This window comes from Mytilus californianus, unplaced genomic scaffold (assembly GCF_021869535.1).
Source record: "Mytilus californianus isolate M0D057914Y unplaced genomic scaffold, xbMytCali1.0.p SCAF_1, whole genome shotgun sequence".
In the NCBI taxonomy this organism is placed as follows: Eukaryota; Metazoa; Mollusca; class Bivalvia; order Mytilida; family Mytilidae; genus Mytilus; species Mytilus californianus.
The window spans coordinates 20,320,989-20,339,393 of NW_026262581.1; the positions used below are offsets into that span (position 1 = coordinate 20,320,989).

An 18,405-nucleotide genomic window follows, 5' to 3' on the forward strand; every position below is an offset into this window, starting at 1 on the left:
GAGTTTCGTTTACAAAAGATTCATCAGTGACGCTCGAATCAAAAAAAGTTAAAAAGGCCGAATAAAGTACGAAATTGAAGAACATTGAAGACCAAAAATTCCTAAAGTTTTGCCAAATACATCTAAGGTAATCTATTCCTAAGGTAGAAAAGCCTTAGTATTTCAAAAATGTAAAGTTGAAACGTCTACAAATTAGAAAAAACACAACTTAAAAGCAATGAAAGATATTTACTGGTACATTTGTTCCAGCATTTAACATCAAATAGCTGACAATAAAACATGTGAATTTTTACATATTTTTTTTTAAACTGTATACATTAAAGCATATTTTCGAACAGTATTCACATTAACCTACCTAAACAGGATCATTTTCAACTGTAATAGTCGTAATTGATTGCTAGGCTCGAAAAAGTCGAGACATGGCGTAACCATGATAAAATATCTGAAAAGAGTAAACATTTATTTGCAAAGACGATAAGAGTAGAATTTTTGATTTCTCAAAATGAGAAATAAAAACTTACGAAAGTCCTGAATTTTCCACACTTTTTAGGTATTAACAAATCTTGTTTTTAAATGAATTACAAATGATTTCTTTAATTGCGGATTTCACTCGAAATAGTGTAAAAAAGCAAACACTCGTTGAATAATTGTAAGCACAGAACTTGCATCAGTAGCTGACTTTTTTTCCTCACAGTTTCAATATTAATTTTTCAACTATCAGTGCAGCAGAAAATACATTTACTTTAAACTTTTCATGCTTTGTTAAGAGTGAAATATTTCTTCTTTGTCCCATTTTAACCAACACATATAACTTGTTCAGAGGATAAGGCTACAATTTCCCTTTGTCAATAATAAAATTGAGAATGGAAATGGGGAATGTGTCAAAGAGACAACAATCCGACCATAGAACAGACAACAGCAGAAGGTCACCGACAGGTCTTCAATGCAGCGAGAAATTCCCGCACCCGGAGGCGTCCTTCAGCTGGCCCCTAAACAAATATATATACTAGTTCAGTCACAATGAACGCCATACTAAACTCCAAATTGTACACAAGAAACTAAAATTAAAAATAATACAAGACTGACAAAGGCTAGAGGCTCCTGACTTGGGACAGGCGCAAAAATGCGGCGGGGTTAAATATGTTTATGAGATCTCAACCCTCCCCCTATACCTCTAGCCAATGTAGAAAAGTAAACGCATAACAATACGCACATTAAAATTCAGTTCAAGAGAAGTCCGAGTCTGATGTCAGAAGATGTAACCAAAGAAAATAAACAAAATGACAATAATACATAAATAACAACAGACTACTAGCAGTTAACTGACATGCCAGCTCCAGACTTCAATTAAACTGATTGAAAGATTATGTCTTCATCATATGAATATCAGGCACAATCCTTCCCGTTAGGGGTTTAGTATCATACCATCATAACATATATGAGAAGAACATAACCCGTGTCATGCCCAATGTTTCTAGAGAGCGGGAAAGCTCCAATGAGACTTATGAAATGACTCCATTCGAACAAATCCACACAACTTCATAACAAAAATGTACCAATTCTTTATATATAAGGCTTGCTTTGATATGCTATGATTTACAAGTTTATTAATTATACAACAAATTACCATCCTCATTTGTTTATGAAAATGAGTTTATGTACAAATGGTGTGTATCCTTAACACTTTTCAGACACGAGCACGCCATTGAAAACTGTTAACGCACTGCTTCTTTATTGACCACCATCAATGCTGATTTGATGAAATCGTGATATTGAAGCCACACTATATGATCTAGGAAGTGTTCTTAGGTTATGTTAATGTTATATATAATCAAAATATTGTTCGTAAATACATGTTTACTTGTAATGAACTATGCATTTTGTAATTATTGATCCACAAGTCATCAGTAATAAATGATAAGCATATGTGTGCAATGGATGGTCTCATAACTTTTTGAAGAATTCCTGTAGATTACGACTTGTTGTTTTTGCAGCTTTCTTCAAACTGCGTTTTTCGGACGATACTGGTCTCACATCTAATAAATGTTTTTGAGACGAATACATTTCTTTGGGTGTCTGGTGCTTCTCAAAAGAGTTTTCACGTTTAGGTGGAGTAATCAGAAACTCGTGTTTGGCTGAATGGCGTAGTATTTCCGGTTCAGAACATCGACGACTTGTGCATGATCCTCGTCTACCATGTTCATCATGCTCATGACGATGGTGTTTTTCCAGTAATTCTGCTGTTCGTTTTCCCGCTACTATGTTGAATAAACCATACGACAAGAAAGCTTCTCGGTCCTAAAAAAATCGAAAAGTGGTTAAAAATGGCAAGTATTGAATGTATATACATGAATGTATATCTAAATTTTGTTTACACATGAATTAAAGGAGATAAGAGAACGTCAATGAGAAAGCAGCCTTACGGTGACCTGACGACGTATGTACACCAGACACGGTGTATATTCGGAACGCTTGCTTTCCGATACGCGTAACGCTTGCTTTCAGATTTATGTTGACGAAGAAGCAGGAGACAAGAAATGAGGATGGACGATACTTAAAGTGGATGGTAAATGGTGTTCTCTCTTGTATCTCACGGAACACTCGAGATATTTTTCTTGATAAAGATGGAATGCATGTCAGCATAATAATGTGTAATCAGGTCGTAAACGGTCCCACAAATGCAACACTTTAAACGATTGACCACAAGAATGCATTTCTTTCGTATGAAACTGTTTAAACATTTAGAATTTACTCAGGTTTTAAATCCTCTATAGGCTTTTCTGCTATTAATACTCTTCCGTTTCTCAAAATTCATTCAATCTAACCATATATGCTCTTTGAAATCAAAGTACTGAAGTACTGAACATCGGATGACCGCAATTTCTTGTGGATTGTCAAAAGCACTTGTCACAGAAAAAAATCACATCTCTATACCTGAAACTGAGGTTAATGCACAGAGATATTTTTTTTTCTGAGACAAGTTCGTGTGTGGATGATGAATAAATGACAGAAAATTCCACCTCACCGTAATAACTATTATATTGTAGTGATACAAATCAGTATACACTGGTTTGTTGTTATATATTGTATTAATATAACAGTTACATGTTTATATAATTTTCATCCATTTGTATATCATTCTATTCTACTATTCTAATAAGAGTGCAGTGCAAGTGCATGGTGGACACTCTAATGTAAAAATTCGATTTTTCTAAAAGATTGGATATGAGTAGGCATTTATATTTTCCCGCAAAAACAATCTTCCATGCAGAGTTACAGGTCCTTGCCGAGATTGTCGCAAAATGTTCTTGAGATATTCTTCCGCATGCTTTACCATATTAATGTTTTTTTACTTATATATATATATATCTCTCTAACGGCAAAACATTTTCATATTATTAATTTATGTTCTAAACAAAACTGAATATTGTTATCAGTATTCATTGAAGAGATGTATTTATAAAAAACGATAAGGAATGTTATTTTGCACTCTTTAATATCCACGTATTTATCATGTTTATAGATCGGTTACAAACCCAAAACGAAAGTTACGTAATGGAAATCTAGGCGATAGCAATACATCGGAATGCCCTCACGGTCATCGCGATGTAAAAATTACAGGAAACGCTGTCTTTCAGATTGTTTACCTTCAGCGTCATTCTGGAAAACGATTGCTTTCCGATTTTCAGGAAATGACTTCTTTCAGATGTAACGATTTGCTAATCATTGGTTCACATGCAGACTATAAAATTTCATTTTTGTTTCGATATTTATTTATTAACACAGCGGAGGTAACAAGTCAAAGTGGCACCTGGTTTGATCATCAAAGGGATATTTCACTCCAATAAAATATAAAATAAAGATTAAAATGTTAAATTCGGGACCCATTTCCTACGGGAAAAGAAAGATCTATGGCTACATCCACAAATGAGTACATAAAATAAGTATTAAAAATAAACACCCGAAAAAGATTAATGAATTACTACAGCAAATAATAGTGTTTCCTGTCCAAAGCTCTAAAAAAATCAACCCGTAATCAGTGTAATGGTTCAATCACAGTACCACAGTCCAATGTGTGTACTTTCGTATTTTCTAAAGAGATTACCTAATTATAAATCACGGGATATAATCCAGAAATGTTGACAGACTTTGGCAAATTTTGGGAATCTATATACCATTACCAAAACACATATAATAGATGTTAACTGCAACCACAATTATGCTAAAAGAAAAGCTATGTATTGTCTTTTGGACATATTTTGGTAAGCGGCGTTCTCCGATGCAAAATTTCGCCCTGAACATGCATGAAATATTTGCCACTAGACGTGGAGCAACCAATAATCAACAATCAATCGATGCAAAATTTGAAAAGCTACATGTAAAGCATGCAAGTGTGTATCAAATGCTTTCAACGGCAAAATGTAGCGCTGAATAACACGTTGATTTTATGGAAGTATGTAAAAAAATTTGAAAAATATTCTAAATATATTATATAGACTATATGGATCAAAAGTTTCTTACCTCTTGGGAGAGGGAACTTACTATTATCATGGAAGTATATTATCAAGTGGAAGGGATAAGCCGTTGAAATCAGTCACTATTTCAAACTTCCTGATCTATATGTTAAGGTCGAAAAAATCTTATGTGAAATATGACATCCCGCCTTTGATAACACAGATATGTCGGTAGTCTTGAAACATTACGTAATAGAAAGATTTTCTTTAATGAAATATGTTTGAACATGGTTAATTACTAGTACCATATTTGACTGAATTTGCACCCTTAAATCTTAAAGTAAGCGTTTCCTGAAACTGGATACCTGGAGTTTTTTTGTGAACCCGACTCCTGATGTCAGAGTATTTCAAAGATAGACTAGCGACCACATAAATACGTCTCTAGTAAAGAAAAGCTATGGATCATACTCCGATATCAAACCAAAATTTACCTGTGAAAAAAACCATAGAAGGCCCGAGAACACAGTTATTTCGTAGTGCATTTCTTTTAGACAATAAAGCCAAATTAAAAAAATCGCACCTGCTCTATCTCAAAAAGATTTTTACAGTGTAGTGTACTACTATTGGGACAAATAATATCAAAATTATAGAAAAGTCTACCAGCTCTAACTCAAAATATTGACAATTCTATGTTAAGGGGGTCTAAAATTCAGTTTGACAGCTTCAGGTTTTTGACCTTTTTTAACTGGACCAAATCACTACTTTACATAAAGATTCAGCACCCAAATTTTTTTAACATGTAATTTCATCCCCTTACTTAATATTTCATGCATAAAATATAAAGAAATTAATTTGGAAAGTGTATGAAAAAAATTTGCAAGTTATACACTGTCCACACTAGGGACTATATTTGTAGAGACAACGAAAATCTAAGGACGATAACTGTGTCCTCGGACCAGAAAACGCAAGTACATGTCTTGGCAGAGGTATGGCGCGGAATAAGGATAAAAAATACTTATTTACATATACACATAATTATGTCTGTATATATACGTAATTCGATTTATGTAAATATATACGGAATTATTTCTGTGTATACATAATTCAATTTACGTTTGTACGCGTAATTCGATTTCTGTATATACGTAATTCGATTTACGTATATACGTAATCATTTTTGTAATCACTTAATTATTTTTGTATATACGAAAATCGAATTATGCATATGGGTAAATAACTATTCTTGACCTTGATTCCGCGCCATACAGGGGAGACGCAGACGCATGTCAGTGCAGTGTCGGTATAAGATAAATATTCCAGAGAACATCTGATACGTTACAAATAGTACGTAAAAATTTAAAAAGAAAAACAACATAATTATTTTGGCAAATAAAACGACCCGCCTAAAACCAATGAACTTAATCACAGAAAATAGAACACGGGTATGTATACTAGATAATCAAGTATAATGCTCGTGGTCCTGACTCAAAGTTCTTTTCCAGTTGACAATGAAATAATACCTTTTAAGGTACATATCGTGGATATTTTTATTCTTTTGTGTTTCAGTATAAGATATTTTTTCCTTAGTATTACGTCGTCATACATTTCATTTCAAAATACTTTTAGCGACACCTATCTCGTCGCAATTTTCGCTATAATAAAAACATCGCCAAAAATTCTGAATTTACTGTAGGTTGATTGATTGCTGTTAGGTTAACATCTAGTTGGAAATTGTTCATGCATATTCATGACGATAACAAAAGACGAGAGCTTCAACTGTAACTGAAAATGAGAATAGGTTGGGAAGCGGTAGAAATTTTGTCTTTCAAAAGATCAACTGCAGACCCCTCCAAGAGTTGTTGCAAGGATTCTTTAACGTGCCGAGAATGTCACACTCTCCATAAACAATGCATCAGTATCAGCTTTTTAACATTGAAAATGATTTATTAAAAGGTATGAGTAGGTGATTTTCCCAATCAAAACCGTAGATGGCGTCGACTTATGTATTTCGTACAGCCAGACGGACGCTCCTAGTGGTGAATTGTACCCATCAGACGGAGAAACTTATACTATTTTCTATAACCAGGGTTGCCCTCTGGGGATTCAATATAGAAGTAAAAAGCCTGTAGTCATAGTTATGTTTATTAACGTTCATGCAAGGAGCATGATTTTTTTCTTCTTTATTCAGTTTATAATGTAAATCTAAATTTATTTCATACGTTAATGTTCACGGAAATATACCTTTTCTGAAATATGTTTTGCTCCATCGATATCAAAACGTTTACCGCCATCAACTTCGAAACTCTGTTTTCTCTCATCTTCAATACTTTTTTTCCTCTTAACTGAAAAAATAATCATTAAGTGTTTGATTTAACAAGAGGTGATCTCACACCAAAGTTAAACTGCAGGCAACGCCATAACAAACAAAACATGTAAAAGAACAAGAGCTGCAAATGTTGATTGCAATCCCCCCTTTTAAATTATATGGATTATGAACTTGTACCTTTATTGAGGTACTATCATTGGAATAAATATTATACCTGTTAATGATTTTTTACTTACTTTTACAGCATTTAAATCTTGTATTTTAACTGAGACAAATTTATAGGTTAACGCTATAAACGTTACAGTATTTTCAAAACCAACTTGGGAACAGACTTATATCATTCATTCGATACTATATCATGTATATGTTGTGGAAGGTCATTGATGCTTTCAACTTGAGTATAAATATTTGACAACTTCGAATGTCGATGCACACGTGTCACTTTCAAAAAATGGATCTATCCTAGCTGGGTTTTTTTTGTTTGCAACTTGAGACGTATCATCGGTATAACTGCATGTTTTCGTGAATTAAAAGTGTTCTAAAAATTCCCACATGGTCATCCATTTCCATTTTGAAAACTGGACTTTTTTTGCATCCGCCACTTCTACATATAATTATTTAGAGCAATTGTGTGTTCAACTGGTTTGTTACGACATTTGAAAAGAGCAAGTAAAGTATTTTTGGAAGATCTCACAATTAATTAAGGCTCGTGGATGCATTTTCAGTATAGATGTATTCCTCTATAAATACACTCCGTATAATCCTTTGCGTGGGACGGTAACAGCTATAGTAAGTGTAATTAGCGTAAACATCTTTTTGATGTATACATGTATGTCTGCATCAAAGCCAGTTTGCACTTTGTTGGAACATACCGGACAAAAGGTCAAACGGCACCGACCATTCATTTATTGTTGAGGGATGGGTGTGTGAATATTTCTTGGGACATACGTTATTTCGACTTAATAAAAAACAAAACTTATCTTTTTTACTAAATAACATACTGGAACAAGAAATCTGTTTCAAAAATCAATTTTGCATTTCGTTTTCCTAATTGTCAATGGAAACAAACTATTTTGTCGGTGCCTAAAATTGTAAGATTGTGTTTTTTTTCATATAAATATTTATGACTGCTATTTAACGTTCTATTTTTGTAATTGTTAACTAAATAGTTTTTAGATGAACAAGATACGAACTTCATTTAAGAGTTGAATGCTTCTTTTGTGACAGTTTTATTGGGATGTAAAAGCGCTTTATACTAAAAATGTGCGCACTATCAACGCTTTTACACCCCTATTAAACTACAAAAAGAAGCATTCGATTCTTATAATTAGCTTTATGCTACAACCATAAAATTAGGAGTTATTTCCAATTTTTCGTTTATTTTCCTATGAATTGTTGTGGCGTTGTGCTGACATGAATGTTGCATTTTATTGGGAAATAAAATCTAATTATTGTAATGCCTCTCAATTGTTGTCAGTACAGATTCTTATGAAACATAGTCATGTAATGTAATCATAACAAAATATAGCATATTTATGTGTGTGTGTCGTGTTATTTAAACGATTGATGACCACCATAATGAACATGGCAGAGGTCTAGGGGAAGGGTTAAGATCTCACAAAACATGTTTAACCCCTCCGCATTTTTGCGCCTGTCCCAAGTCTGGAACCTCTGGCCTTTGTTAGTCTGGGATGTCTTTTTTCAATTTTGGTTCATTTATATGTTTCGGAGTTTAGTGTGACGTCCATTTTCGCTGAACTGGTATACATTATTGTTTAGGGGCCATCTGAAGCCCGCCTTCGGGTTCGGGATTTTCTCGCTGTGTTGAAGACCCATTGGTGGCCTTGGGCTTTTTTCTGCTCTTTATTCTGGTTTTTGTCTCTTCGACACATTCCCCGTTTACCTTCTCAATTTCATGTTATATGCAGATAAAACTGGTCCAATCCAACCCCATTTGGTGCCTGTATTGAATGGAACTATCTGAGCCATGTGGTGTTTGTAATTGTTCGGCTTTGCTAGCTATATGGTATTTGTGTGGTCTGACGCACTGTAAATTATTGAGCGACTGCATTGTCCTTGAATTATTTGTGTAGAAAACTCAATTTAAGCATTAAAAGCTGCTGTTCGCATATCTTTATACTACATATATTTGGAATCATTAGTGTAGGTATTACTTGTATTTAGAATAAAAGTACAAATCATTATCATTTCATGACTGATTATATATCTAATAAGTTGGCACGCGAGCATATCTGCTGTATACAAATGTTCGCTATTATTCCTCAGTTCTTAGTGGGTAGAGATATATAAAAGTCGGCGATGGCAATCAACTCGTCATATGGACGTTAATATGCACAGCTTTAGATATAAGTATTAATACGCAGCTACCGCAATACCAGGTCACACATTAACCTCCCATGAAGTACAAACACGTAGATATCAATGACAATGTTATGAGTTTTTTTTGTATTCATAAATAAGGTTTGACCGTATTAAAATAACATGAAGAAATAATATCTGAATTTATGAAGAAAAGGACCTAAACTGCTTGACTTGATGTATAACTGACCCTGATTTCAGATTTAACAAATTTCCATACCAACTCAGACAAGAAGAACTCAGGCAACGCAATAAAAGGATACATGTATAATTCTAAAAAAGCTAATCTTCATTAACAGAGCAATGAAAAAGTGACGCACTTTATGTGACACTGTCAGACAGACACACAGTCATATTATAATTTCAAGGACTGTGAATACCAAACAGAGTTGACCTCTCATAACTATGTGACATTACAAACAACCGATATAAAATTCATGCAGAACCAATCTAAGCAATTTACGTACAAAATATTGTAATCCTGTCGTGCATAGTTGATAAGATATAAAAACTCATGTTGGCCGGAAAAAATAGTACACTTCTTTCCAGTTCGATTAGCATATGCATCGTACATGTAATTCATCTACCGATAATTGTTGGCTTAGATTATTATACATGATTAATACTGCAATTCCCGATCTATTTCGATTAAAGCTGACAACTGTTGCATAAAAATGAGATCAAGGTGAAATTAAAGTACATTATATAAACTATCTCTCCCTCTATACAATTCTTTAATGTAGAAAATATATCGCAAAGTTTTCGCAAGTAAGGAAAACATACAGTTGACTGACTGATTGTTGCTTGTTTAACATCCAGTGGCTAATATCGCATGCATATTCAGAATGGAAAAAAAGAAGGAATCTATAAAAGTAAGTATATGTTGATCAAAGTAGAAAGACCAGGTCGGAGGGCAAGAAAATTGAACTGCCGCTTGAAAATATGGGATGTAGGATAGAGGCAGATATTCTATCTTGCAATATGCCACATACGGACCTCTCAGAGAGTTGATTGAAGGGTTCTTTAACTATAGCGTGAATGGAGCGTGAAGTCCACCTCACATGGGCTATCGAATTAAATGTCCCTATTCCGACTCAACGTGGCCGCGTTTTTATGCATCCTGCACAGCCAAACGAACTACCCACTTACTGCCAGACAGGAAAATTCCAGGGATGACCACATTTCTTTACGCCAGTCAAAAATTGAGATGAAAACGAAAATTGGAAAAACGTGTGACTATAAATAAATATATACGTTTAAATATGTGACAACTGTTCTCCATCGCACAACCTTAGGTTATACAGGGCTAACACTTTGTTTTATATATACTTCGCCTGAAATTTAGCCCAGCAGTGAGGGTATGGTACGGGTTTTATAGAATAGAGAATAGTGGACCAATACTACATAATGATCGGCCAAAAAATAAAGAATAGAGAATAGTGGGCCAATACTACAAAATGATCGGCCAAAAAATAAAGAATAGAGAATAGTGAACCAATACTACAAAATGATCGGCTAAAAAAAATATAGAATAGAGAAAAATAGGCCAAATAAATAAAGAATAAAGAGTAATGGAGTGTTCAAATATTATATAAAGAACAAAGATTAATGGACAAAAATAAAAAGAATAGAGAAAAATGACAAACAAAATTAAAGAATACTTATAACCATTTGAAAGCCAGAGATGTATGAATACGTAGAAATGTTTGGAGGTAAATGACCAATAGGGACCTTCAAAGAATTGCAAACTCGATATGTAGGTCTTTATACACTAGTGTACCGAAATATCAGTCTCAGAGCTGCAGGCATTACAAAAAATTATCAGGAGAAGTCCAACTCAATTGCCATAACTCTGTTAAATAAATGACTGAAAAATGTGAAACGCATACTCAATCAATGTCATCGTTATAATATTTCATAACTATGATTATAATGCTATAGGCATTCAGAACAAAACCCTGATATCTACCGATCTGAGGAATTTCTAACTTGACCATATATCCATACCCTCATGGAAAATTGAATTCAAACAACACTTTTAATAACGAAATCCTGAAATTTATGATAATCAGAACAGCATTCAAAATCTCAGCAGTAAAACTGTTTTTACCAAATGACTGTGATGTTGTGATAGAATTAAGAATTAAGAAAAAAATTTGGATAGTGTTTTTGGTAAATGAATTAAGAAATAAGGTCATGCAAAATAAAACAAAAATACTTTTGTTTTAGGATTTCCCCGTCTATTTTTTTTGTATACTTTCAAATGCCTAGTACCCTTAAGGGTTTTTTTTTGTACTTTTGGTATTGAATCGAGACAAAACTGCAGGTGAACCCTTTATACTCAAGGCAAAAACATTCATTGAAATAAAAAAAAAATCCTTCACTACTGTTCTAAATGTGTAAAATCCAGGCACAGAATATAATAGAATAGAATTATATGCATGGTTTAGCCTAAACAAGAAAATGACAACAACCGAACAATTCCTCAAAACGTCAATCACTCGGTCGGAGAAACTTTCCGATCATGAAATTTCGTTTAAACACTTTTCGTAACGAAAGGTGTATCTTAGGCCGGATATCTTCAAACTTTGTAGGTTTTGATACTTTTTAGAATACATTAACAATCTTTCGTGCGAAGATTTGCAATACAGGTACCCTTTCTTGATGTGCTTCATAAAAATAGATTACCAGGTAGTTTTTACTTATGTGTGCTGTTACACCACTCTCCCAGGTTAGGGGAGGGTTGAACGTTCACAAGCATGTTTATGTTTCAGAAAAGGGAGAACGTTTGGTACCATTAAAACGTTTAAACCCGCTGCAATTGTTTGCACCTGTCCTAAGTCAGGTATCTGATGTTCAGTAGTTGTCGTTTGTTGATGTGGTTCATAAGTGTTTCTCGTTTCTCGTTTTTTATATATTAGACCGTTGGTTTTCCCGTTTGAATGGTTTTACTCTAGTAATTTTTGGGGTCCTTTATAGCTTGCTGTTCGGTGTGAGCCAAGGCTCCGTGTTGAAGACCGTACTTTGACCTATAATGGTTTTCTTTTATAAATTTTGACTTGGATGGAGAGTTGTCTCATTGGCACTCATACCACATCTTCTTATATCTATTAACTCTGCCATATTCTTGGTTTGCACGTACCAAGTCAGGAGACTATAGTACAGTGATTGTCGTTGGTTAATGTCTGTCATATTTGTTTTTCGTAAATTGTTTTGTTATAAATTAGGCCGTTAGTTTCTCGTTTAAATTAGTTCACATATTTCATGTTGGGGCCTTTAAAAGCCGACTATACAGTATGAGGTGGCCTATAATTGCATACTGCCTCTTCATTTTACTCTTGTTGATAGCTATCTCATTCGTACCACATTTCCTCATTTTTATATATGTAGTAATATCTAACTTTTCTGTTGTTTTCATGGGAAACTTTTGGAAAGATACAAATACGAAAACAAAAATCTTTATATAATAATCAGAAATTAAATATGCATAAATTCGTTATTTTGGACATTACTCACTTTGCCTCCCCAACCATGTAGGTTATACAGGGTTAACTCTATATTTCATATATACTTCGCCTGAAATTTAGCCCAACAATGAGGGTTTGGATTGGTAATAGAGAATAGTGGACCAATACTACAAAATGATCGGCCAAAATAAAATTAAGAATAGAGAAAAATAGGCCAAACAAATAAAGAATAAAGAGTAATGGAGTGTTCAAATATTATATAAAGAATAAAGATTCATGGACAAAAATAATAAGAATAGAGAAAAATGACTAACAAAATTAAAGAATACTTAACCATTTGAAAGCCAGGGATGTATGAATACGTAGAAATGTTTGGAGGTAAATGACCAATAGGGACCTTCAAAGAATTGCAAACTCGATATGTAGGTCTTTATACACTAGTGTACCGAAATATCAGTCTCAGAGCTGCAGGCATTACAAAAAATTATCAGGAGAAGTCCAACTCAATTGCCATAACTCTGTTAAATAAATGACTGAAAAATGTGAAACGCATACTCAATCAATGTCATCGTTATAATATTTTATAACTATGATTATAATGCTATAGGCATTCAGAACAAAACCCTGATATCTACCGATCTGAGGAATTTCTAACTTGACCATATATCCATACCCTCATGGAAAATTGAATTCAAACAACACTTTTAATAACGAAATCCTGAAATTTATGATAATCAGAACAGCATTCAAAATCTCAGCAGTAAAACTGTTTTTACCAAATGACTGTGATGTTGTGATAGAATTAAGAATTAAGAAAAATATTTGGATAGTGTTTTTGGTAAATGAATTAAGAAATAAGGTCATGCAAAATAAAACAAAAATACTTTTGTTTTAGGATTTCCCCGTCTATTTTTTTTGTATACTTTCAAATGCCTAGTACCCTTAAGGGTTTTTTTTGTACTTTTGGTATTGAATCGAGACAAAACTGCAGGTGAACCCTTTATACTCAAGGCAAAAACATTCATTGAAATAAAAAAAAAATCCTTCACTACTGTTCTAAATGTGTAAAATCCAGGCACAGAATATAATAGAATAGAATTATATGCATGCGTTTAGCCTAAACAAGAAAATGACAACAACCGAACAATTCCTCAAAACGTCAATCACTCGGTCGGAGAAACTTTCCGATCATGAAATTTCGTTTAAACACTTTTCGTAACGAAAGGTGTATCTTAGGCTGGATATCTTCAAACTTTGTAGGTTTTGATACTTTTTAGAATACATTAACAATCTTTCGTGCGAAGATTTGCAATACAGGTACCCTTTCTTGATGTGCTTTATAAAAATAGATTACCAGGTAGTTTTTACTTATGTGTGCTGTTACACCACTCTCCCAGGTTAGGGGAGGGTTGAACGTTCACAAGCATGTTTATGTTTCAGAAAAGGGAGAACGTTTGGTACCATTAAAACGTTTAAACCCGCTGCAATTGTTTGCACCTGTCCTAAGTCAGGTATCTGATGTTCAGTAGTTGTCGTTTGTTGATGTGGTTCATAAGTGTTTCTCGTTTCTCGTTTTTTATATATTAGACCGTTGGTTTTCCCGTTTGAATGGTTTTACTCTAGTAATTTTTGGGGTCCTTTATAGCTTGCTGTTCGGTGTGAGCCAAGGCTCCGTGTTGAAGACCGTACTTTGACCTATAATGGTTTTCTTTTATAAATTTTGACTTGGATGGAGAGTTGTCTCATTGGCACTCATACCACATCTTCTTATATCTATTAACTCTGCCATATTCTTGGTTTGCACGTACCAAGTCAGGAGACTATAGTACAGTGATTGTCGTTGGTTAATGTCTGTCATATTTGTTTTTCGTAAATTGTTTTGTTATAAATTAGGCCGTTAGTTTTCTCGTTTAAATTAGTTCACATATTTCATGTTGGGGCCTTTAAAAGCCGACTATACAGTATGAGGTGGCCTATAATTGCATACTGCCTCTTCATTTTACTCTTGTTGATAGCTATCTCATTCGTACCACATTTCCTCATTTTTATATATGTAGTAATATCTAACTTTTCTGTTGTTTTCATGGGAAACTTTTGGAAAGATACAAATACGAAAACAAAAATCTTTATATAATAATCAGAAATTAAATATGCATAAATTCGTTATTTTGGACATTACTCACTTTGCCTCCCCAACCATGTAGGTTATACAGGGTTAACTCTATATTTCATATATACTTCGCCTGAAATTTAGCCCAACAATGAGGGTTTGGATTGGTAATAGAGAATAGTGGACCAATACTACAAAATGATCGGCCAAAATAAAATTAAGAATAGAGAAAAATAGGCCAAACAAATAAAGAATAAAGAGTAATGGAGTGTTCAAATATTATATAAAGAATAAAGATTCATGGACAAAAATAATAAGAATAGAGAAAAATGACTAACAAAATTAAAGAATACTTAACCATTTGAAAGCCAGGGATGTATGAATACGTAGAAATGTTTGGAGGTAAATGACCAATAGGGACCTTCAAAGAATTGCAAACTCGATATGTAGGTCTTTATACACTAGTGTACCGAAATATCAGTCTCAGAGCTGCAGGCATTACAAAAAATTATCAGGAGAAGTCCAACTCAATTGCCATAACTCTGTTAAATAAATGACTGAAAAATGTGAAACGCATACTCAATCAATGTCATCGTTATAATATTTTATAACTATGATTATAATGCTATAGGCATTCAGAACAAAACCCTGATATCTACCGATCTGAGGAATTTCTAACTTGACCATATATCCATACCCTCATGGAAAATTGAATTCAAACAACACTTTTAATAACGAAATCCTGAAATTTATGATAATCAGAACAGCATTCAAAATCTCAGCAGTAAAACTGTTTTTACCAAATGACTGTGATGTTGTGATAGAATTAAGAATTAAGAAAAATATTTGGATAGTGTTTTTGGTAAATGAATTAAGAAATAAGGTCATGCAAAATAAAACAAAAATACTTTTGTTTTAGGATTTCCCCGTCTATTTTTTTTGTATACTTTCAAATGCCTAGTACCCTTAAGGGTTTTTTTTGTACTTTTGGTATTGAATCGAGACAAAACTGCAGGTGAACCCTTTATACTCAAGGCAAAAACATTCATTGAAATAAAAAAAAAATCCTTCACTACTGTTCTAAATGTGTAAAATCCAGGCACAGAATATAATAGAATAGAATTATATGCATGCGTTTAGCCTAAACAAGAAAATGACAACAACCGAACAATTCCTCAAAACGTCAATCACTCGGTCGGAGAAACTTTCCGATCATGAAATTTCGTTTAAACACTTTTCGTAACGAAAGGTGTATCTTAGGCCGGATATCTTCAAACTTTGTAGGTTTTGATACTTTTTAGAATACATTAACAATCTTTCGTGCGAAGATTTGCAATACAGGTACCCTTTCTTGATGTGCTTCATAAAAATAGATTACCAGGTAGTTTTTACTTATGTGTGCTGTTACACCACTCTCCCAGGTTAGGGGAGGGTTGAACGTTCACAAGCATGTTTATGTTTCAGAAAAGGGAGAACGTTTGGTACCATTAAAACGTTTAAACCCGCTGCAATTGTTTGCACCTGTCCTAAGTCAGGTATCTGATGTTCAGTAGTTGTCGTTTGTTGATGTGGTTCATAAGTGTTTCTCGTTTCTCGTTTTTTATATATTAGACCGTTGGTTTTCCCGTTTGAATGGTTTTACTCTAGTAATTTTTGGGGTCCTTTATAGCTTGCTGTTCGGTGTGAGCCAAGGCTCCGTGTTGAAGACCGTACTTTGACCTATAATGGTTTTCTTTTATAAATTTTGACTTGGATGGAGAGTTGTCTCATTGGCACTCATACCACATCTTCTTATATCTATTAACTCTGCCATATTCTTGGTTTGCACGTACCAAGTCAGGAGACTATAGTACAGTGATTGTCGTTGGTTAATGTCTGTCATATTTGTTTTTCGTAAATTGTTTTGTTATAAATTAGGCCGTTAGTTTTCTCGTTTAAATTAGTTCACATATTTCATGTTGGGGCCTTTAAAAGCCGACTATACAGTATGAGGTGGCCTATAATTGCATACTGCCTCTTCATTTTACTCTTGTTGATAGCTATCTCATTCGTACCACATTTCCTCATTTTTATATATGTAGTAATATCTAACTTTTCTGTTGTTTTCATGGGAAACTTTTGGAAAGATACAAATACGAAAACAAAAATCTTTATATAATAATCAGAAATTAAATATGCATAAATTCGTTATTTTGGACATTACTCACTTTGCCTCCCCAACCATGTAGGTTATACAGGGTTAACTCTATATTTCATATATACTTCGCCTGAAATTTAGCCCAACAATGAGGGTTTGGATTGGTAATAGAGAATAGTGGACCAATACTACAAAATGATCGGCCAAAATAAAATTAAGAATAGAGAAAAATAGGCCAAACAAATAAAGAATAAAGAGTAATGGAGTGTTCAAATATTATATAAAGAATAAAGATTCATGGACAAAAATAATAAGAATAGAGAAAAATGACTAACAAAATTAAAGAATACTTAACCATTTGAAAGCCAGGGATGTATGAATACGTAGAAATGTTTGGAGGTAAATAACCAGCAGGGACCTTCAAAGATTTGCAAACACGATATGTAGGTTTTTATACACTAGTGTACCGAAATATCAGTCTCAGAGTCATACTATATCTTTCATTGAAATATATGTTCTTATTGAGGACACACTTCATAAGACAGAAAAAAAAACGTTTACCGAACAAAAATTTCTCCTTTATAGTAACTCAAATTCATGTTTTGAATAATTTACACTTTTATGATCTTTTCGTGAGCACAACAGCTGAGAAATTATCTAACATAGCTTACAACCATAATTTGTAAATATTTATCTAATCAAACTAAAACTAAATTAGAATATTATCAGATGTATATATATTATAACTTACCTTTGTATGAAGGTGATGCTGACGACGGTTTACATGGAGCCGAACATCGACTGGACGATGCAATGGCAGAAATCATCGTCATATGTATCTCAATGAATGTTTATTTATGCCTTTTCGTAGCTCCTATATAACGAAATCACCTTTGACACTTGCTACTTGTACATATTCTCTCTCTACGATCGCACAGATAACTGAATGAAATCTTGCTTTATTGCAGAGGCTAATAAAAATTGACATGTTTGCGTAACGAATGCAAGTGTTTTCAGAAATATTATGAATTATTTTTAGATGTGAATAGATACTGAGGAAATGAAAAACCGGTGTTTTGGCAACTTTACTCGTTTATACATCACAAATTCTTACGATGTTTGATGCCATAGTTTCCTGTTTTGAAAACATTCTTGTTAATGAATGCGACTACTGCATGCATATGATTTATAACATTGAGAAAATTCTAAATAATAATCATCTGATATACATGTCATAAGATATGAGAAGTTGTTTCTAATCAAGGCCCCAGCAAGGGACATATGATCATTTCCAGGATAAAATATTTACAAAAATAAAAAAATATGTAAGTCAAATATTCATAACAATATATGAATTAACGTAATCTATTGCAGTCTAAAGTACATTTCTTTAACCGATCAGGAATCACAACAGAGACCTATATATGAATGCATGCCATTAGATATATATTTTGCATGTAAATAAAAATGCATATCGGTAAGTAGCAAGCAAAGATATTTTGGCACTGGAAATTTGATTATCCTTTAGTAAC

The 18,405-nt window shown here is 33.4% G+C and overlaps 1 protein-coding gene across 1 annotated transcript; it reads right to left on the reverse strand.

Annotated features, from left to right (window-relative positions):
* Positions 1 to 208: 208 nt before the first annotated feature.
* Positions 209 to 18,027, reverse strand: LOC127715776 (uncharacterized). The gene is made up of 3 exons (XM_052221952.1): positions 17,625 to 18,027; positions 6,696 to 6,796; positions 209 to 2,298 (listed from the first exon to the last, which is right to left on the reverse strand). Exons 1-3 carry the CDS (start codon positions 17,704 to 17,706, stop codon positions 1,945 to 1,947), a joined length of 537 nt encoding a protein of 178 aa, XP_052077912.1. The 5' UTR covers positions 17,707 to 18,027; the 3' UTR covers positions 209 to 1,944.
* Positions 18,028 to 18,405: the final 378 nt, after the last annotated feature.